Raw genomic sequence first — 23,137 nt, forward strand, 5'->3', positions numbered from 1 at the left:
AAGAAACTGATTTTCAGAGATAAGTAATTCACCTAAGTTCACACTGCTGGGAGGTGTCAATATTAAAAACAGCAAACCCAAGATCTGCTATCGCAAAAGTGCTATTTGTACATAGTAGGAACTTAGTACATGCTGGTTGACTGGCAAAATCCCATTTCTGAGTTAGCCAGAACCTAGAATTTTTCTTGGGGAAATGCCCTCTCTATTCAAAACTTCCTAAAGGCTTCCTCTCCTCCTACATAGCTGATGGCATACCAGCTAATTCCAAACAGAATGACAAAGACACTGGGGTAAGACCTCCAGAGCAATACATGAGGCCAGTTGACTCATCACTGGAGTGTCACTATGAGTGTGCCCCTTGGGTGTCAGATGGTACAGGTAAAATGCTGTGGGTGGCCTGAAAAAAAGAGATCAAGGTGTTTGTGTTTATTCCTTTGAAGTCTTCTAATACCTACTGTTTACTCCTGGGCCCCCTTTTGATTCATGGTGAAAACTGGAATCCACCCATTCTCTCCTTTTCCTGTCTAACATGCAGATGGGGCACATTTTGCTGTCTCCATCAATCCCTGCCCCCACGCCCTCACACATGCACACGTATACCTAGCCAGTGGAAAAGAAAAAAGTTACTCACATTCATCCATCTCACAAAGATTTCCAGGCTGAAATGGGAGGGTTTTAGCTCTCCTATAAGGATGAATAAATAGGTGAGTGGCTGGCAGCCTGTCCACTGTACAGCAGATCTAGCACATCCTTAGCAAAGCTAGGGATTGACTCCTGGCAATTGGAAGCCTAAAACCCAGACCCATGGAGAGGATAGTTATCTACTGCCTGGTCATCATCTTCTCTGGGACAGTGGCCCCTAAACAGAACTCCCCAATCCGCCGCCAGACCAGGATCATCCAACTTCTACAAATTGTTGAACAGCTGAAAACGTGTGTGAATGACACGGTGAGTAAGACTAGAGCTGTCACCCAGGGCGAACAACCCACGGCTTCGATGCTGCTTGTTCTCAGTCTGAAAGGAGCCCTTTTCCACCTAAAAATCACATGAATGCCATTTTCTTTTGCTCTAGGATCCTGCACTTCTGCCTACCCCTGAAAATGTTGAGGTAAGTAAGACCAGTTTTACATTGCTCTAAATGTTTATGTTTGAGTATTGTGAAAGGCGGATGAGGAGAAAATGTCCTATCTTGGTAGGGCAAGTGGGAGTGTGGAGTAGCAGCAAAATTAAATCATTCATCCTGAAACAGTCCGTGGATTTGGAATTAAACCTTGTATACAAGTTGTAGAACTGGTGATCTATCTTTTGCTTAGATATTATGCTTTCTCCTATGATGTGTGGCCAGGTGGATCAATTACATTCAAATATAATCTAAGAGGTTTTTTGACATGTGGCCATCCCTTGAATTTGATCTTCTACCACTTCCAAGCCATAGATAGATAGTATCTATCATAGTCATAGAAAGATAGCATTTATCATCGATAGATTACACCATAGATAGCATCTTAGGATCATGGCTTTAGGGACCTTAGAGGCCATAAAGTCCAGCTTCCTCATTTGTCATATGAGAAAACTGAGTCCCAGAGATGCCAAGTGTCTTGCCTAAGGTCACACAGTTAATAAATGACCGATATGGGATTTGAATTCAGGTGCTCTGACTCCAAATTCAGTGAATGGATTCCCCAGCCAATATTCTGCAAACCCACTAGGCTGAAATGAATATCCAGAGACCACATAGTCCATCACTCTGCTTTGAGAAAGGACCTGAGGAGTAGGCAATTCATCTAATTTTTAATGGATAGGAAGAAGTATGTAAAATATGGATGCACACCATGGAAGGCTTGTTCATTAAGGTAACGAAAATAATTAGTAGGATGGCCCAGAGTAGGGGCATGGAGATCATTATACTTCCTTGGGGTCTCAAGTATTACTTGCATGATGAAGTATGGGTTCTTAAACTACTTAAAAAGAAATCCATCAGAATTCCAAGAAGGAGCAGTTAAGTAGCACTAACTTCAGAATGACTCCTACCATGCACAGCACACAGAAAGTGGTGGTGAATGTTGGCACTGCAGTGCACTTGTGTTCTCAAAACAAAAATAACCGTAGAGAGATATAAAGAGAGCTGGGGATAAACACAGGAAGGGATCTAGATGTTAAACAAAAGAGTAATAAGAAAAGAGTTACTGTAAATGAATGTAAATAGTTGAGAAAGTGAATGACTCATAATCACTCATTTTTCCTAAAACTTATTCTGCCCTACTTACTGTATGCACTTTGCAAAAGGAATCAAACTAAGAGCTCCCTCCAGCCACTTAGGAGGAGATTGTCCCTAACGGAGTCCAAGGGAGGATGCTACTTAATAGATGCATCTATCCATCATGCTTTGAATACATAAACAATGAGGCAAAATGAAAGGGTATTGTCTCATCGATGAGATAGTACTTGTCAAACTGTCTGATAGCAGTGACAAAGGGCTGAGCTGGAAGATTTAAGGCATCTTCCCAGCAGGCCAACTCATGAAAAGAGAAAGTGCTTCAACTCATAGACACCTCCCTTTGGTCTCCCTTTTGTCTAACCTGCATTCAAGCTGAGACCATTTGACTTGCCTCTAAAAGGATACAAAAGTGAATGAAATGAAGGCATTCAGAAAGTGAATATTAGAGGTTGGTTTAGCCTGGCACATAGATATGATACAATACACCCAACATTTACTAAGTACTTACCTAACCGATGTGTGCAAAGCACTTCACTAGGGTTGGGTTGGGAGCGATGAGTGGAAATGAGACTCCATCCAATGGTGCAAGAACTGTGACATCTACAGTAGTAGCCAAGTCCACGATCTTTGTATAGTTCACAGTGGAGTACTAGATAGAATGTTGAACTTGACTGTCAAGAACTGGATCCAAATCTCACCCCTTACACTTCAGTCATTTAAATTCACAGAGCCTCAGTTTCCCCATTGGTAAAACAGACATTAGAATACCTATGGTACTGACCTCACAGTACTGTCATGAGGACAAATGAAATTATATGTGTCAAATGCTTTGTGAAGTTTTCAAGGGACTATCAGGCAGTTGTGGTACCACGGAAAGAAAGGGGGAATGGCACTAAGCATTTAGAGTAAGACTGCTTGGGCACTGTGTTAAGTCAGAGGACCTAGTTTCAAATCCTAACTACCATTTGCTTTCCATGTGACCTTTCAAAAGTTCAGTTTCTTCATCTATAAAATTAAAGGGTTGGACAAGATTTCCTATAAGGTCTGTTCCAGTTATAAGTCCATGAGCTTTTTATAAAGTCAGTTATTACAAAGTATCTGTGTATCCATACAGTCCCCTATTTTTTCAATGACTCACACCCTAGTTTTCATGTAGAACAAAAGGGATGTGTCCAAGGGAGCAAAACACCTCTTTAGATGCTTCGTTTCTGAAAAAATATAACCCAGCATCATCAGAAATGCAAAATTCAGAGCTGGACAGGATCCCTTAGCGTTCATCAATTTCAGATTTACAGCTGGAGCTGCCACGGCCTGTGAGATTCTATTTTCACAAAGGCAAACTTTTTCCCATGTGAAATGTGAGTCAGTGCACCTGGCTGCAGGCACAGCCCTCGCCTCACTCTCCTGCTGGAGAAAGAGGAAAGAGTGTCTCTCACTGTGGCTTTTGACTTCCTTGGGTTTCCCAAGTCTCTGACCTTCAGATAACAGCAGAGAACTCCATAGATTTCCACTGGCTAATTCATAATGGCAAAAGGTCAAGGAAAATCTATCCAAAGCTACCCTTCCCAATAGGTCCTACAAGAGCCAGGACGCTGGTCCAGGGTCCCACATTGCTGGAGGAGCCAGGTGGCCATAGCAATACAGTGTTTCAGAGAGGCAGTAGGTGGGCAAAGGTGTTAGCCAATGTGTGTGTGGGGGGGTGGGGGGGGGAAGACCTGAGATACTCATTTAAACACTGTCCATGGTTCAACCAGCTCAAACTGACCTGTGAAGAGTTAGCTTTATAACCCCCGTTTTACAGGTCAGGAAACTGAGAGGCAAAGAGGAACTTGTCCAAGGTCATACCGTTGGAACTGGAATATAAACATAAATTGTGTTCCGTCCTTTTTCTACCACACCAAAGGACTTTTCATTGCAAGTTTAAGGAGGCTCAGATCAGATACCTCTCAGCAAGACAATGTGGCATAGCGGATAGAAAGCTGGACTTGGAATCAGGAAAGACCTAAGGTAAAACCTCAGGCTCTAGGAACTCTCTAGTCGAGTGACCCTGGATACTTAGCTTCCCTGTGTCTCAGTTCTCTCATCTGTAAAATGAGGGAGTTGAACTCAGCAGACTCTAATGCTATTAGAGGTCTCTAGATCTCACCATGGACAGAGGACTGACCCTGACTTCAAACCTAGCCTCAGACAAAGCTATGTGACCACTGCCTCAGTTTTCTCAACCCTAAAATGGGTATAACAATCGCACCTACCTCGATGGATTGTTGTCAAGTGCTGAGCACAGTGCGTGGTACATACAGTAGGCACCATATAAACCCTTATTTCCTTCCTCTAACGTCCCATCTCACTCTTAATCTACGATCTTTCAATTCTATAAATTGGGGTCAGAAACGACCTAGCTTTGAATTTGGGTCCTGCTACTTGCGGTCTGTGTGACCCTGCTCCAGTCACAGCCCTTCTGAGCTGTTTCTGACCTGGTGAGATAGAGCTAAAACCATCTGCACTTAGTGAACCTCCCAGGGCTTGGAAGTGGAGAAAAGCAGTCCCAGCAAAGGAACTGTAATTCAGAGCACCCACCCGGCCTTGCACTAAATCTGCTCTAAAAACATCAGAACCCTTGACCCAGCAGATCAGCAGGCTAATGATACAAGGTCTGCAGGACCCCATTCTTCTCTGGAGTCTAATTTTCTGTCAACACACACGGCTGGAAGTGTTAACTCAGCAATCCTGGGCCTCGGTGAGAAACGCTGGTTGTTCAGATCATCACGGATGAAACAGTTAAGGTTTTTCAGTTTCAGCTGGAAAATTTGCCTCTTTAATTATGAATATTATTTTTTTTTCCAGTAAGTTAGGCCGGTAGTGGTTAAAAAGAAAAGAAAACGAGAGAAACTGAAACAAATGCGAGTATGTGGTTTTCAAGGAAAAATGCAGCGCCCGAGTTCACATTTAGAAATTGTTTCTCTTAAATAAGCATTTTGACAGAGCTGCGGAAGGAGGCTTCGTGGCCAGCCGCCAGGCTGGAAGGCAGGCTGGGAGGGAGGCTGGGAGGCCGAGCAAGCAGAGAAGAGATGCCGGCGCTTGGTTTGGGAGCCGCAATCACCTCGGTGCGCCAGCACTTAGGGGAGATGCGAGGTACCCAGTGGAGAGCCTCCGGGGTCTGGGCACCAGCCCCAACCATCTACCTTTTGCTTTAAAAAAAACCCCGAAGACGAAACTTTAGATTTTTATTTTTAATTAACAAAAAAGTTACAAACTTATAGCATCGCAGAGGAAGCGCTAGACAGTCAAGAAGCCCTGGGTTCGGATCCCACGTCTGATACTTAGCGTGCGACTGTGGAAATCCACGTCAAAGAGCCTCAGTTTCCTCATCTGTAAAATGAGGAAGCATGACTCGATGTTTCCACAATCCCTCCCAGCTCTAAGATCCTAGTACTTAGTAAGATCAGGTACCTTCTCTTGGTAGTTGGGTAACCCCAGTAAGATGCTATCCTCTGAGCCCCGGTTTCCTCACCTGTATGGTGGACAGGCTGGGTTCTGGAGGTGTTCTCGGGCTCCACCTAAACTTAGGATCCTACATTTTCATAGAACCAGCATTAACTTGATTCATTTAAATAACCAAATCGTTGTAAGCTTTATTTTTCAAGGTGAAGGATTCTCGATCTTTTCTCTCAGTTCTGATCCCAAGATGGATTTTTTCTTCTATTTTTTTTTCTGTTATGAATCCCTTTGATAAAGTGTCTGGACCCTTCTCACAATTTTTTTTTAATTCTAATTCAAGGAAATGCTAAATTTCAGTTAGAGATTACAGAAAATAAAGATGTGATTTTTTCTGTTGCATCTAAGCTTGTCAGCCCCCTGAAATCTATTCATGGACCCCCGTTTAAGAATCCCTGCTTGATTTGTGGAGTCAAAGGACCTGAGTTCAAATCTTAGCTCTGCCATTTACTATCCATGTGACCACCTCTCTAAGCCTCAGTTTCTTTGTCTCTAAAACAGAGATATTGGAGGAGCTAACCCTCTGTGATCCCTTCTGCTTCTCAATTATAATAGTATTTGGCAAATTTTTATTTTTATCAAAGCATGGCTTGATAATGAATGCTGCTTCGAAAACATGCTATCCCAAGGTTTCTTCCATTCTAAGGGTTACTGTGCTTTCCTTCCACATCTTGAAAATCAGATTGTTTGGTTTTATTGTTTTTAATAACAGGGAAAGGGCCTGGACCTGTGGTTTCATTAGTATAAGGCACTCACAGGTGAGGAAATTCCCTCTATTTATGCAGATTGCACCTTCTGTATATCTTACAGTCTTAAAGAATTGCCTGGAGTACAGAAGCAAAGTGATTTATCCAGGGTCACACAGAATACAACCTAAGTTTTCAAAAGGACATATTTTTTTAAAAAGATATACTGATGGTTTATTAAATGATAAATGCATTTTCCAGAATTCCTGAACTATCCAGGGCAAGACACCAGGTACGTGGTTAATGGTCAGCTGGTACCTAAGAGGCAACCAGGTGAAAAATGGATAGAGCATTGGGGCCAAGAGTCGAAAACCCCGAGTTCAAATCTGGACTCAGACACTAGTTGTGTGACCTTGGGCAAATTACTTAATCTTTGCCTGACTCAGTTTCCCCATCTGTAAAGTGGGAATAATAAAAGTACATCCCTCTAAGGGTTATTGTGAGGATAAAATGAAACATTTACACAGCATTTAGGTAGCTGGTGCCCAGCTGCTGACACACTGTAGATGCCTCCTTTATTTCCTTCCTTCCTTCCTTTAAATGTCATTCTATGATCTCATGAGAGGCCAAATAGAAGACCTGGGTTCAGATCCTGCCTCTGATCCTTACTAGCTCCGTGATCTTAGTCAAATCAGTGGGCCTCTGTGAACCTGCTGTTCATCTTAAAATGCTTAAGAAGCTACCGGTAGTACCATCCTCCAAGGGTTGTCAAATACCATTGCTCTATAAAGCACTTTTCAAACTCTAAAAGAGGGAAGGTAGGGGAGGGGACCCAGAGCTATGCTGTCATCAAGATAGGGAACTCCTGGAGGAGGAAATTCCCTCACCCAGTGCAGGTGGACACCCTTTCTGATTGTCAGAGAATTGACTAGGACATGCAGACGTTAAGCTGGGGGTTACACAGCCTTACGTGAAAGAGGCAAACTTTAAACCTGCATAAATAGATTTCAAGTTACAAGGAACCTCAGAGGTCATTGAATTCATCTTCTCATTTTACAGATGGGGAAACTGAGCCTGAGAAAGGTTAAGTGACTTGACCATGTCAACACAGCTAATAAGTGCCTGAGGCAGGATTGGACATCAGGCTTTCCTAACTCCAGGCCCAGGGCTCTATCTCCTGTTCAGCTTAGATGCCAGTTATTAATTAATATGAATCCCAACCAATGAGAAAGATGGAATGACCAAGGCAGGGAAGGTCATTTTTTCTCCATAGTTTTCTCTTACATGTGTCAACATTGTTTTTCTTTCAGAAACACTGTGAGGAATCAGCTATTAAATGTTTCCAGGAGGCCCCATTAACACCCTCCAATAATGAAGAAAAGAAAATGAGATTTGATATTTTAATTAAACAACTCAGAAGGAAGCTGCCTTGGAAAGAAGCCAGAAAGACCAAGCCAGTAAGCTCATTGTCATTTACTATCTACGCACAAAGTTGGGCGCTCTAGTGAGATGCTCCAAGTCTTCTTGGATCTCCCTGGTTAGGTCTCACTTTGGGGAAAGGCACAGCCCCCAGACACCAATGTGCTGGGAACTCTATGCTGTTCTTGGGACCCAGATGACCTGTGAGAGTGAAAGCACCCAACCTACCAAGGAGCAGTATGGGTACAAGAAGATTTACTGTCTATTTGTAATCTCTGAAACATTTTCTCCTTATTTAGACAGTTATGTTCTCAATCCTCTTTCTTCTCAATATGAATGGTCTAAAAGCAGGACCAAAATTAGAAATTTTGGGTGCTGAGGTAGGTACCATTAACTTGAAGCATGGTGGGGGAGGGAAGAGAGTTGAGTGGGGCAGGGGGAAGGTCATCTCTGCCCTCTCTCTCTGGTTGTTTTTGATTTAAGTTAATTATTCTTATTAACTAAGAGGCAGTGTGACACAGTGGATAGAGAGATGGCCTCAGAGTCAGGAAGACTTAAGTTTAAGACCCATTTCTGACATAATGGCTGGGTGACTCCACTTATTCCAAGTAGGATAATCCTGGTACATGGGCCCTTGACCCCATTCTCTTGGATCTTCAGAAGACTGCCATTCAATCATGCCCACCATCTTCAATTGTTTCCTGTCTACCACTTCCTTCTCTAATGTCTACGGACATGCCCAAACTCCCCATCCTGGGGAGAAAAAAAAGCCCTCACCTCAACTGACCATATTCTCTTCCCTTTCTAAATCAAACTATCTATATTTGTTACCTCTATTTCACCTTTTCTCAATTATTTTAAATCTGGTTTCTGACCTTATCCCTCAGCCAAAATCATTCTCTCCAAAGTTACCAGGTCTCCCAGCTGTCAAATCTGACATTCCTTTCTCAGCCCTTATCATTTTTGTAATCTCTGCCATATTTGACTCTATTGACCACTCGTTCTCTTTTCCTAAACATTCTTTCCTGGGTTTTCATGACCTCCTTCTATCCTACTTCCCCTCTTACCAACCCATCTGATTACCTTCATCCATATCCCATTCCCAATAGTGAGTAATTTCCAAGGTTCTATCCTGAGCCTTCTCTCTCTACACCCTCTCTTGATGAGGTTTAATGATCATCTCATTCTATAATGATGATGATGCACAGGTCCATATAACTAAACACTTTCTCTCCCATAATCCTGTCCCTCTTCACCAACTACCTACTGGGTATTTTTAACGGGATGTCCCATAGGTATCTCAAATTTAACATGTCCCCCACAATTTCTACCCCACCAAACTTTCTTATTTCTGAAACCTTGGTCCCCAGAGGTCAAGAAGAATCAAGGTCAAATCTGATCTCAGACACTTACTAGCTGTGGCACCCTGGGCAAGTCATTTAGCCTCTGTTTGTCTCCGTTTCTCAACTGTAAAATGGGAACAATAATCGTAGCTACCTCCCAAGGTTATTGTGAGAATCAAATAAGATGACATTTGTTAAGTGCTTTAACACAGTGCTTGGCACCCTGCCCTCCCCCTGTTGAAGGCACCAGCATTCTTCAGGTCTCTGGGGCTCACAACCTTGCCTGAGCCTTGACTCCTAATTCCCTCACCCCCATTATCTAATTGGTTGCCAAATTTCACCATTTATACCTCTACAACTTCTCCCACATCAACCCCTTTTCTGCACTCAAACAGCTAGCAGATTCTGGTCCTGCTCACTTCTTGCTTCGGTTATTTCAGAGGCTACCCATTGGGTCTCCCTGCCTCAGTGTGTGTCCTCATTCCTATCTCTGTCTCCATACTGATGTCCAGCTGTCCATCCTTAAGAGCAGATCTGATCACACCATTCATTCCCCTACTCAGTGAACTCCAGTGTCTCCCTATTGTCTCTAGAATCAAACATAGAAGTCCTCTGTGAGGTTTCAATGTCTTTCACAACCTGGTCTCTCTTTCCAGCCTCATTGTAAATAAATTACTTTTCTTCCTTACACATTACAGTCTGGTCAAATTACCCTGCTCTCTGTTTCTCCTATATGACATTCCATCTCCATGCCCTGACTCAGTCCACCTTCCACATCTGGAATGAACTCCAATCTTAACTCTGCCTCCTAAAATCCCTCTCTTCCTTCAAAACGAAGTTCCAAAGCCAATATCTTGAGCTAGGCTTGACTCGGGCCAGTCAAGTGGTTCAGGCAGAATGAAAGGACACATTCAGTCCCTCCTCCCCTCCACCATCTTCTCCATGGAGCCTTCCCTGGTACCCCCACGTGCTCATGCTGTCTCTCTCCCCCACACACTTTGCGTTTAATCTCTGTGTGGGGGTTTTCTTACCCAAGAGTATACAGATTTCTCAAGACTAAGGATTGTTTTGATCTTTGCATTTCTATCCACAGCACCCGGTACAGTTCCTAGCTCAGAGTAGATGTCACATAAATATTTGGTGGGTGATTAATGGAATAAAGACCAGCCATCAGCCCTGACTGCTTTTATTCTTCCTTCCTCAGAGAGAGGAACAGAGGAAAAGAGGGAGAGAGAGAGAAAGTGAGAGAGAGAAAGAGCCAGAAAGAGACAGAGAAAGTGAGAAAGTCATGAGATTTTTTTAATACCTTAAGGTCACTTTATTCAATGCCCTCATTTTACAAGTAAAGAGGTTAAATGATTTAACAAAAATTATCCACCATATTAGGACAAATGTGGGAATGGAATTCAGGACTCCAGACTCTTGGCTCCATGTTCTTTCCATTCTCCCTCTCCAATCCCTCTCCCCACCTTGCCCCTAATAAAGTGACAGTACAGGATTTTGTCTTTCAGCTAGATGAATAACAGGCAGGTGATGTGCATGCCCATCCAAATAAGATATTTCTAAAGAGCTTAATGTAATGCTTGGAATTTAGTAAGTGCTTAATAAATGCTTGTTTATCCCTTCCTTTCTTTCCTTTCTTTTACTTTTCCTTCCCTCCCTCTCTTCCTTCCCTCCTTCCTTGCTTCCTTTGTCCCTCCCTCCTCTCCTCCTTCCCTCTTTTCCTTCCTTTATTCTTTCCAAGAAACCAAGGCATTAAGGGTGCAAATGAATTCTTCTGCTTCTTGGCTTTCCAGAAATGCCCTTCATGTGATTCCTTTAAGGAGAAGTCACCCCAAGAATTCCTTGACAGCCTGAGATCACTTCTCCAAAAGGTATCTTTGTTTCTTCCATCACTTCCATCCACCCATGGGCACCGGGTCTTTCATGCTGGGGTCACTGATGCAGTGTTGTCTTCACAGATGATCTCTTACGATCAGCATCACCATCATCATCGCTGCCGTGATCACTGCACCTAATACACGAGGGAGGTGAAGATGCCCAAAGCCCTAAGATAAAGTTGGACACTATGTGACATACTCTAAGATCTTAATATTCTAATGGAGGAAATGCAGCATAACCATGATGGGGGAAAATGAGTTCAGATAAGAGTTTAAAGTCAAGAAGAGTTTTCCAAAACTACTATCAGATACAAACCTTCCAAACCTCCTTCTATCCTGGATTTGGTGACTTGGGGACATGGTCAGCTCAGTTCATAACCTCATTAACAAGGGATAGATGGAGAGGCCATGTCCTCTGATATTCATCTTTCACTGTGTTTCCCAATGGGGGGTATTGATACCAGGAGATGGGGAAGGGGGGTATAGACAGGATCACTTGGGATCTGCCTCTATCTTGTTTTATTCCCTTTCTCTTTTGGCAACCCTGGTCTCTTTACCATTCCTAGTTAAATACTGCTAGTTTATATTCATAATAGAGAGAGTCCCCTATTCAAACATGAGTGAGAACACAAAAACACAGGAACTAAGAAAAATTATTTTTTAAAAAAACTTTTTTTAAAAGAGAAAGGTCTAATTTTTAAAATCTTATCTGAACAGCTCCCCCATCTTAGTATATTTTACATATTAAAAATGTAACTTATTTATGCTTTGAAGGGAATTACTTTTCTAGCTGGCTACTAAGAATGTCATTTTGTTCATAAGGACTCAATGAAATATTTATGTTCTATGGGAATGAAAAAATGTATTTATATTATTCACTGTTTTTTCATAGGATTAGGATATTATGGCAGGAGAGGGTATAAAATGCCCCCCCTCCCAAAATTTCCTTCCCATTCATAGATTTAGAGCTGGAAGGGACTTTAGAGGTCATAGAGTCTAACTCCATCATTTTGTAGATGAGTTTCAGGAAAAAAAAAAAAAGGTTAAGTGATATATGCTCAGGGTCACACAGCTTGTAGCCCTGAGAAAGGATTTCAACTCAGGTCTTCCTGAATCAACTCCAGTGTCCTATCCACTAAATTCACAGAAAGTATTCTGAGACAGTTGGGGCTGCCACACTTCATTTTCTGCCTCCCTCCCTTTTTCCAACAAAGCCTTCATGATGGACACAGGAGATGGAGGGCAGGAATAATATCCCTGGCCAAACTGAACTCTGAAGTCTGAAAACTGAACTCCTATGGAGCAAACATTGCAAAATTCCTTGCACAACTTGTGTCTAAATGGTTTGAGGGAAAGAGATTTCCCTTTGTCTTAAATGTCTTAAATATACCAAGCATCCAAACAAGTGTAATGGAAACAAGCAATCTCTTCAATAACCTTCTACATGCAGCCAAATATATTTTTTAGGATGAGTTCTCAATCTAGGGTCAGTGAACTCTTCTAAAAAATTTTTTGAAAACTGCATTTCATTATACTTGGTTTCCTTTGTAATTCTATGTATTTTGTTGTATGTATCAAAAAAAACATTACTATGAGAATGGGTCCATGATTTCACTAGACTGCTGAAAGGGGCCTATGACCCAAAAATGTTAGGATCCCTTCCTCTGAAGGAATAAAATTGTTACCACAAAGTCATAAGCTAATTCAAGAAGCCCCTATCTCTGTCAGATTGATCTTTGGAACATGCCAAAGAACAGAGAATGTGTGGGATGATCAGCGCTCTGGGTCTAATAGGAAGTGAGAGAAAAAAAATCTATTATGTGTTTTGAAAGAGAAGTGTATAGCATCCACCTACTAACTCAGGTAGAGGATGGTTTCACTTAAAAGCTGGTTTCAAACAACAATATTTTCAAGACCATAATTCTTTCTTAGGACCTCAGCTCCATTACCACACTCCATTCTGAAATGCTTGACCATTTTGGAAATGACTGGCACACATGATGATAACCATGAACATTTACATGTGTCTGAGCTCAAACTTAAAAGTTGTCCACTTCTATCTGGTTTAGCCAATGTCATAGAAACCATGGGAGATCAACAGTTCTGCAGTAGCTAAAACACGTATTCTTTATGTTCTTATCCCTGCCTGGTTTGGTGGTTAGTTATTTCTTTGATATCCTGGCTTAAGTTTCAAAATAATGGATTTTTTTCAGTACCATAACTGTTAGGCCTCTGAAATATCTGTTCAGAAGTTGTTTGACCAAGTTCTTTACCTGAAATAAAAATCCTTTCATGGAGCTGGGATGGGGAGGAAGAACTTTTAAAAGTACAAGTGAACTTGAAGCCTAAGAGATCTTTCCCGAAGCACAAGGGGAAGACAACAGCGGTCCAAAAACCACGGGGGAAAGCAGGGCCAATGGAAAGCTCTGTCTCTATCTATTTCATTCAAGACCAATCAAAGGCAAAGGATGAATGACTCTACTTACAGAGGGAGTCTCCTGCCCTCTCTAGCTCTCATTTTCTTCATCTCTTAAAAGAGGATGAACCAACTAGTTACTCTCTAAGTTCTCTTCCAGTTGTAATTGGATTGATTTTTTTTTTTTTTTTTGAGAATTCTTACCAGAAAAAGAATTGGCCCTACATTGGAATCTAGAGTTGCATTGATCTATTTTGATTTCAAAAGCACTCTAGCACCCCCTACTGCACAAAGAAGGGAAATGTTTCTATGGAAGATCATTCCAGCAGGCAATGTGGACAGAGTACTCCCACCCACCTCCTTCGTAAGGCAAGGGAACGCTAGACCTTTTAGAGAGGATGAATCGTTTCTATGATTTTAGCTGACGGTGGTTTTTGAAGACACGTGTAGAACTGTAGCATTATGATTCTGTTATATTACTCTGCTGTACTTAGAATTGTCACTAAGAGTCAAATTTTAATATAAACTATGTTCTTTTAACTTAATGATTTATTTATTATATGTTTGGTTTGGAACTTTTGTGTGAATAGCTTCTTATTTAAGACTGGAGTACATTAAATACTACCCAGCCAGGACCAATATCTTGTCTTAAGTCTAAATTCTTGACTTTCATTCTTTGGGGTGGGGATTCCTTCCAGCAATGTATATTATTCATTCTTCTATGTATACTTACCCTAATCCATTCTTGTGCACATCTTTCCATAAGTTGTCCAAAAGGGTCCAACCAGATGCACTGCAGGTCATTCTCTCTATCTTGTAGTATCTTTGGGCACCAAGAGGAGCACTAAGGATGTTGATATGTTATCATTCTTCCTTGCTAGATGTGTCTCATCTCTTTCTGTTCATGCTTGTCCAGTGTCATGTTTTGTACATCGCTGATTGCATGAAGTCATAAGATGTGACCATTTTCTATTCACTATCCAGCTTTCCTTTGTCTTTGAATTATTTAGCTTCCCTAGCCACCTCCTTTTCCAGTACTGGCTGTGCCTTCAGTCATTCTCCTTGCTCACTACTTGAGGTGAGGAAGTTAGACCATTCTTTGCTCCCCATGGCCCCTTGTGCATATTTTCCTCCTACCACCATCACTCAGCAACTTCTTCTTTGAGGTCTGTACAATCCACATCCACCACCTGATCAAAATCCTGGTTTCTGTTGTCTACACACCTCCAGAATATTCCCCTTCTCTCTTTCATGATTTCTATGCCTGGCTCACAACCTTTCTCTCCTCAACTCCTTCCCACATAATAAGGGATTTCAATATACCTAATGATACTCCTTAAAAATACCTAAATGTCCCAATTCCTCAACTTAATCATTTCCCATGACCTATTCCTCCCCTTCACCTCAGACACATATACCTTTGACCTTGCCATCACCTATAAATAAACCACTTCCATGTTCATGAATTCTGAAATCTTCTTATCTGATCACAGTCTATTAGCATTTCATTTCACCCTCTGACTTCCAGTACAAAACCCTATATTTCATCCTCACCTCAACACCTTAAACTGTCAATTCTCTAACAGGCCCCCTCCACTATACTAGCCATACTCTCTTCCCTTCTCCTTCTTAACCCCTTGATTAACTAGCTCAATTCCATGTTGTTATTTTTCTTGAGTCCCAGAACCCCTTGTCATAACAGCAATTATTCCCTGCCAAGTTTTAACCTTGGATCACTTTCACCATCCAAAGCCTTTGCTCCTACTCATGGGATGCTGAATGAAAGTGGAGAAAATCACCCAATGCTTTCGACTGGGCCCATTACAAATTTGTGTTACACAACCTCTACTGGGCCCTTACTACTGCTCCGCAATCCTCCTATACCTCCTTTATGAACTCAGGATCCCACTTTCCACAGCAGTTTTTTGGAATCCTTTTATTTTTCCTCAAGTCTCCCATGGCTTTCCCTCCCTCCACCCTCTCACCTGAGAAGCTTGCCTCATCTTTTACAGAAAAAAAATTAACCCATTCACTGTGAGCTCCCTCATCTCTCCTGTTCATCATCTTACATCACTCAGATGCCTTCTGCCATTGCTTCCTCTATCACTCCTGTCTCACATGAAGAGGTGCCCTTACTCCTTTTCATAAGTCATCCCATTTCATCTTGTCTCCTCCAACAGATTGTCCCCTCTGTCATCCTCTACCATTTATATTCAGTCTTTCTCTGTCTACTGCCTGCTTTCCTACTGCTTATAAATATGCCCATATCTCCACAATCCTCCATTTGATCCTTCCATCCATGTGAATTATCTTCCTGTCTTTTCTACCCTTCGTGGCTAAACTCCTTGAGAAGACCATCTCTAATAGGTGCCTCCAATTCCTTTCCTCTTCTTAACTATTTATAGTCTGGCTTCGAATCTCATCATTCCAATGAAGCTGCTTTCTCCAAATTTACCAATAATCTCTTAATTGCTAAATCCACTGGCCTGTTCTTAACCCTCAGACTTCTTGACCTCTCTGTAGCCTTTAACATTGTTGATCACCCACATCTCCTTGATTTACTCTCTAGGTTTTGGGGACAATACTATCTCTTGGTTGTCCTACTATCTACCTGACCACTCCTCAATTTCCTTTGCCCAATTTTCATTAGGGTCACAGTTGCTAACCACTGGGAGGGGTTATCCTCCAAATTCTTCCCTGTTCCAGACTATGTGTTCATCCTTCGTTGCTGAGGAAGACCATGCCATCAGAGAAATGATGACATGACTTGCACTTGACTTTGTTTTGAGTGAGGGAGGTCTGTGCAGGTCACCAGCCTCACTTCTCCTCCAGAGCCATCTGAATCCAGTGACCAGATATTCATCAGGATAACTGGAGCCATGATGGGCAACTGGGGTTAAGTGACTTGCCCAAGGTCACACAGCTAGTGAGTGTCAAGTGTCTGAGGTGAGATTTGAACTCAGGTCCTCCTGACTCCTGCTCTAGCCACTGCACCACCTAGTTGCCCCTATCCAGAGTAACACCATTCTCCCAGGCACCCCACTCACAACTTAGATGTCATCCTAAATTTCCATTTCTCATTTCCCATATCCCATATCTTGCCAAGGCCTATAGATTTCACCTTTGCTCTATCTCAAATACATCCCCTCTCCTCTGTACTGCCACCACTCTGGTATAAATCCTCATCACCTCTCACTTGGACTATTGGAATAATAAGTAAGAAATGTGTTGATACACTTGCCACAAGTCTCTCTTCATTCCACTTTATTCTCCATTTAGGCTAGTGATTTTCCTAAAGCATGAGTCTATGTCACCCTCCCCCTTCCCCCACTCAAGAAACTCCAGTAGCTTCCTATCAAATTCTCTGTTTGGAATTCAAAGCCCTTCCTGGCCTTTCCCCACTCCCATCCCCAGACACCACCCATTTCCAGTCTCCTTATTCCTTATATACCACCACGTGCTGTTCAGTCCAATGGCACCAACCTTGTTGTTCTCTGAACAAGACACTCCATCGCGGGACTCTCAGAATTTTCACTGATGGTTCCCCTTGCCTGAAATGCTCTTGCTCCTCCTCTTTGCCTCCTGCCTTCCCTAACTTCACTCAAGTTGCATCTCAAATCCCATCTTCTTCAGGAAGCTTTTCCTGACCCCTTTGAATTATTTAATCCTAAAATACTTCTTTTCATTTCTTATCCTCAATACAGCTTGTCTGCACATGTTTGTTTGCTCATTGTCTCTCCCATTAGATTGTGAGCATCTTGATGGCAGGGATTGTCTTTTGCCTTTCATCATATCCTAGCACTTAGCATGACACATAGTAGGAGCTTAGTAAGTGTTTATTAAATGATTGATTGGTTCTTCCAACTTTTGATCATTTAGGCGATAAAGGACTAGAGATAAATCCTATAATAAAGAAGGAATCTTGACAGAAATTGGTCCCCTTCTTCAGCTTCCTGAATCATATAATTCTTTCCTTTTATCGTAAGAAATATCTCCCCTCCTTCCTTAACATACTTGATTCCAAAATCCATCTTTTGTGATGATTCTTTTCAGCTCTTAGTCAAGTAAAATTTAAGGCAAAAATGGGTTCATCCTCAGGGTTGTTTGGGGTTAGATCAGGAAAAATCCAACGAATCATCATGAACTGCACCACTAATGGGAACAAACCTGTTTGCACATGGTTGCCAACCAAAGCTGCCAAGGGGATCTGGGCATGAAAAGGATGACTACATCAGCCTCAACCTGTCTCCGTTCCTGAATTAGTAGTGATGAACATGGTGGGTGTAGACTGGATGACACCTATTATCTCTTTGACCACAATTAATCTCTCTGACATTCAGGTTCCCAAGAGCAGTGGGCAGAAGCTGCAGAGGAGCCAAGTTTGACGACATAAGGAAATCCTTTGTAACAATTAAGGGTTTTCTGAGAGTGGAATGGGAAGCCCCAGGGGGAATAGGTTCCCCGACATAGAAAGTCTTCACAAAAGGGCTAGTGAACAAGTTGTTGATGATGTTGTAGAAAAGATTCCTCTTGGGGTGTGGGATGGACTACGTAGCTGCTGAGATTCTTTCTACCTCAGACATTCTTATCTTTAGAGTAGGGCGTAGGGATTAGAGAAACTATTTCATTGGTATAGGGAACCCCCAGACGAGCATAATCCCTATACTGATGCTCACTGGTACCTTCTCTGTAACTTGTCTTACAGAGTTACTTAGAACCCTGGAATCAGGCACCTGGAGTTAGGTTAAGTGACTTGCCTAGGGTCACAGAGCCAATATGTCAGAGGCAGAACTGGAAACTAGGACTTCTGGGCTCTGAGACTGACTATCCACTATGCCACAAACCTTTTCAATCTTTTAAACAGGGGTAATAATATTTGTGTTCTCTCTTGGGCTATTGTGAGGAAAATATTTGGTGAACCTGAAAGTTTCACATAAATCTGAGTGATGGTGATGATGATGTCAAGATTCTACGATTTGGGCGTAGGAACTCCATCTTTCCACTGATTCCATTTAAGCCCATAACACATTTATCACAGTGCTAGACTCTGGAGATACAAAGACAACAATGAAACATTCCTTGCCCTCAAGAAGAAACATGTGAATAGAAAATCAAATACAAAATATGTACAAATATCTGGGAGTAGGCGCTAACAACATAGGGCTCAGGACAGGCTGACTGTAGGAAATAGCATAAGGAGAGCTTTGAAGGAATCTTGGGATTTTATGAGGTAGAGATAAGGAGGGAGTATATCCTACTCAGAGGAGTTCAAAGATTAATAGAAAAACATTAAACATTCACAATGTGACGCACTGTGGTAAGTAAGGTCTGAGGACACAAATTCAAGCAAGTAAGTGGGTCTCTACCCTCAAGGAATCAACATTCTAAAGAGGAAAGACAATACACATAAGAAGGTGGTGGTCATTGAGGAATGTTTTGAACAAGGAAGTCAAATGGAACGGTCACTGGAGTCAATGGGCAATCAATTGGCACGCCCTTGACTTACATCTCAAACTGCCTATTAAATAACTCAGACTGGATGTCCCTTAGACATCTTAAACTCAATATGTCCAAAACTAAATCCATTTTCTTTTCCTTCAAACCTCTCCAGTTCCTAACTTCCCTGTTACTGTCAAGTATACCACTACCCTCCTAGTTACCCAAACTCACAACCTAGGTGTCATTCCTCACTCACTCACACACCCTGCATCCAATCTGTTGCCAAGGGCTGTCAGTTTCACCTTCATATATTTTTCAAATATGTTCCCTTCTCTCCTGCAATGCTTCCATCATTTTGGACTATTACAAAAGCCTGCTGGTTGGTCTCCCTACTTTGAGTGTCTCACTCACTCTAATCCACCCTCCATTCAACTGTAAATTAATCTCCCTAAAGTGACATCTGACCATGTCACCTCCCTATTCAATAAACTCCAGTGGTTCCCTAACACTTCAAGATCAAATACAAAATCTTCTGTTTGACATCAAAGTCTTCATCACCTGTCCTGCTATTACTTCCAGTCTTCCTATACTTCTTCTCCCCACCTTCACACTTTCTGTATCCCAGTGACTCTAGCTTCCTTGCTGTTCTTTGAACAAGATACTCTATTTCTTGACCTGAGGCATTTTCTCTGGCTGCTCCCCCTCCCCCCTTGCCTAGAACACTCTCTCATCTTTACCTATTGGCTTCCCTGGCTTTCTTCAAGTCCCAACTAAAATCTCAGTCTCTATCAGAAACCTTTCCCCATTCTCTGTAATTCTAGAACCTTCTCTTATTTGACTATCTCCAATTTATCCTGTATATATTTTGTTTGTATGTAGTAGATTTCATATTGTCTCTGTCATGAGACTGGGAGCTCCCCAAGGGCAGGAACTATCTCTGTCTTTCTTTGTATTCCCAGCATAGTACCTGTCACATAGCAGGAATGCTTGATGCATATTCATTTCTTTCTTGGTTAGAGATATGATAGGTGAAATTTTGTGTATGGGGAACTGCAAGGAGGTCACTTATGCTGGACCATAGAACATATGTAAGTGAATAATGTGAATAAAGACTAAAATCATCAGCTGGAGCCAAATTGTACAAGGCTTTAAAAGCTATATTTTATCCTTGAGGTAAGAGTGAACCACTGGAGTTTCTTGAGCAGGAGTCAATCCTGTGCTTTTCATTCCTGAGGAGGATGGACCAGAGAAGGGAGAGACTTGGGACACCAATTAAGAAGCTATTGCAATATTCTGGTTAAGAGGTGATAGGGACCTAAACTGAGAGGGGGGAGAAGAGAAAAGAATATATATGAGATATATAGTGGAGGCAGAACAGACAAGACCTGGCAACTAACTGGATATGAGGATCTTATCTTGGAATTTTACTAGTTTTCTTCAAAGCTTCATTCCAAAGCTCCATTCTGCACAGGGCTTTTCTTGAACTCACCTCCCACCCCAGCTGCTATTTCTTTCTTGCCAAAGTGACTTTATTTTGTAAATATTTTTATTTACTTATTTGCTTGTTCGGTCGTTTCATTTGTACTGAAGTGATTTGCCATTTCCTTCTCAGATCATTCTACAGATGAGGAAACTGAGGCAAACAGGATGAAGTGAGTTGCCCAGGGTCACATAGCTAATAAGTGTCAGATATGAACTCAGGAAGCCTTTCTGACTGCTGGCCTGTCACACTATCCACTGCAGTGCCAACTAGCTGCCCTTTACTTACTTGCACACTTGTTTCCTTCAGTAGATTGTATCTTCCTTGAATGTAGGTCTTTTTCATTTTTGTCTTTGTGTCTCTAGAACCTAAGTCAGCGCATAACACATCATAGATGCTTAATAAATGTGCTTGTTGAATTGAATTTATTCCACACATCAATAGTTCCGAGGTTTCCAAAAGCATTTTCTTCACAACAATACTATAAGATAGACATGCCAGTATTATCATCCCAATTTTGTAGATGAGTAACCTCAGGTTCAGAGAAGTTTGTGAATTGCTCAAGTCTCACAGCTAAGAAATATCTGAGCCAAGACCTGAATCTAGGGAATCCCTTGCTCCCCTATCCCCTACTTTTCCCATTGTTCCATCCCCCACTTTAGTTAAATTTCATTCATGTTATCCATCCTTATCAATTGCCATGCTCTCTCCATCCTATCCCCACAATGTATCTCATGTGTTCCCTTCTCTCCATTTATCCAGCTCCCCTAGACTCCCATCCCTTGGACTATTACAACAGCCTCTTAATTGGAATCTCAGTCTCACATCTCTCCCTCTCTCCAGTCTGTCCTCCTAAGGACTGTGCAATTAATATTCCTAAAGAACAAACTTTGACTCCTGCTCTAGAAACTACAGTGGCTCCCTCTTTCCTTCACTCTTGTATTCCTCCACAAGGCAATAAAAAACCAGCTCATAACTCACTGATCTACTTGACTGTATCCACTTGCATCTTTTTCTACTTTAATTCAAAATAAAACTGCTCTCATTTCCAGCAACATCTCTTTACTAATGCCCCATGATTTTCTTTCCTTTCTTCTTTCCCTCCAGTTTCTCTTTCCAATTTTGTTTGACACTGTTCCTGCCAGTTACAAGTTGTCTCAAGGGTCTTAGTGCTATTTTAAACTTTAATAGCTTAAATGTGTGTCTCTGTGTACACCTGTGTGCATGCACATATAAAGATACAGGATTTTAGTGGGTCTGCCCTCTATCTACTCATTTTGTTCCCCACCCCAAAGCAAAAAAATAGTCATCGTTTTTAAACTGACTTTGGACCTAGGGACATCTGCACATTCCACTAAGTCTGAAAGCAGCTTCCTGCTCAGATCTAATTGGAACGGGGGAGGGGGGTAATTAACATTTATGTAAGGCAGAACACTTGCAATCATTATCTCATTTGAGTCTGGTAGCATTTAGGGTGGTATTATGATCTCCATTCTCTGGATGAGGAAACTGAGGGTAGAAGAGCTGAAGTCACTTTCCTTGGGTCACAAGGTCAGTAAGTGACAGAGGTGGAATTGGAAACCAGCCTTCTCTACACCAGCAGCATCACACAACGCTGTATTCTCTTTGTATAACACAGACAACACATGTAGACCTAGAAGCTATCTTGGAGGTTATCTGATTCAACCTCCTTATTTTAAAGAGGCAGGTAGCTGGGTGGCACAGTGGATAGAGAGGGAGACCTGGAGCCAGGAAGCCTTCAGTCCAAATCCAGCCTCAGATACTAGTTGTGTGACTCTGGGCAAGTCGCTTAATAAAAATAAAAATAAAAACTACTGCCTCAGTTTCCCCATCTGTAACCTCTCACAGTTGTTGTGAGGCTCAAATGAGATAATATTTGTAAAGTGCTTTGCAAACCTTAAACCTGTATATAAAATACAGCTATTATTAGTAAAGAGGAGCAAACTGAAACCTGGTAGTTTAAGTGACTTACAAAAGGACACACAGACAGTAAGGACCAGACAGGACTCAAATCCACATCCTGTGACTCCAGAGCTAGCACTTTCCCCACTGCATCAGGTATCTTGTGTCCCCCACCCTTTATGTCTGGATGGCCTCACTGGAATTGTTTCTGCCTAGTACCGTGCTGATTCCCTACTCAAATTGTTTTTATGAGTGTCTAGAAACAGGAAGGGGTGACTAGGGGGCACCATAGCGCACGGAGCCCTGAGCTTGGACTCAGGAAGACTCATCTTCCTGAGTTCAAATCTGACTTCAGACACTTCCTAGCTGGGTGACCCTGAGGAAATCAATTAACCCTGTTTGCCTCAGTTATCTCATCTGTAAAGTGACCTAGAGAAGGAAATAGCAAACCACTCCAATATTTTTGCCAAGAAAATCCCAAATTGGGTCACAAAGAGACTGAAATGACTCAACACCAACAAAGAAGCAGGAAGAGGGATGAGACTTATGGTGTGGCTATTTCAGGGAACATCCATAATAGGAGAGTCCCTCCACCAATGCAAGCAGGTTCCTTCGCTATACCTTGTAGTCTTGAAGAATGGTTCAAAGCATTAAGATCTTAGGTGACCTGCTCATGTGGTACCCAGCACATATTTGTCAGAGTTGGAACCTGTATCAGCATACGTAGGAGGGCCTGCTTTACAAGTTCTTAGATCTGCTTTTCTAAAAGGAAAGCAACTTTTGAGGAGTCAACAATCTACTTCAATCAAGCACATATAACATTCACTTAATTCAGGAG

At 41.9% G+C, this 23,137-nt stretch overlaps 1 protein-coding gene across 1 annotated transcript; it reads left to right on the forward strand.

Moving 5' to 3' along the window:
- Positions 1–672: 672 nt before the first annotated feature.
- IL21 (interleukin 21) lies at positions 673–12,077 on the forward strand. The gene is made up of 5 exons (XM_072625193.1): positions 673–948; positions 1,073–1,108; positions 7,710–7,856; positions 10,958–11,035; positions 11,123–12,077. Exons 1-5 carry the CDS (start codon positions 805–807, stop codon positions 11,177–11,179), a joined length of 462 nt encoding a protein of 153 aa, XP_072481294.1. The 5' UTR covers positions 673–804; the 3' UTR covers positions 11,180–12,077.
- Positions 12,078–23,137: the final 11,060 nt, after the last annotated feature.

The sequence above is a fragment of the Notamacropus eugenii genome, chromosome 7 (genome assembly GCF_028372415.1).
Source record: "Notamacropus eugenii isolate mMacEug1 chromosome 7, mMacEug1.pri_v2, whole genome shotgun sequence".
NCBI classification, from domain to species: domain Eukaryota; kingdom Metazoa; phylum Chordata; class Mammalia; order Diprotodontia; family Macropodidae; genus Notamacropus; species Notamacropus eugenii.

What these genes read in the sequence shown, in the direction of transcription:
- IL21 (XM_072625193.1), top strand. Translation starts at nt 805, where the DNA reads ATGGAGAGGATAGTTATCTACTGCCTGGTCATCATCTTCTCTGGGACA. An exon ending in AAACGTGTGTGAATGACACG is followed by an intron (nt 949 to 1,072) that starts GTGAGTAAGACT and finishes CTTTTGCTCTAG; the next exon opens with GATCCTGCACTTCTGCCTAC. An exon ending in CTACCCCTGAAAATGTTGAG is followed by an intron (nt 1,109 to 7,709) that starts GTAAGTAAGACC and finishes TTTTTCTTTCAG; the next exon opens with AAACACTGTGAGGAATCAGC.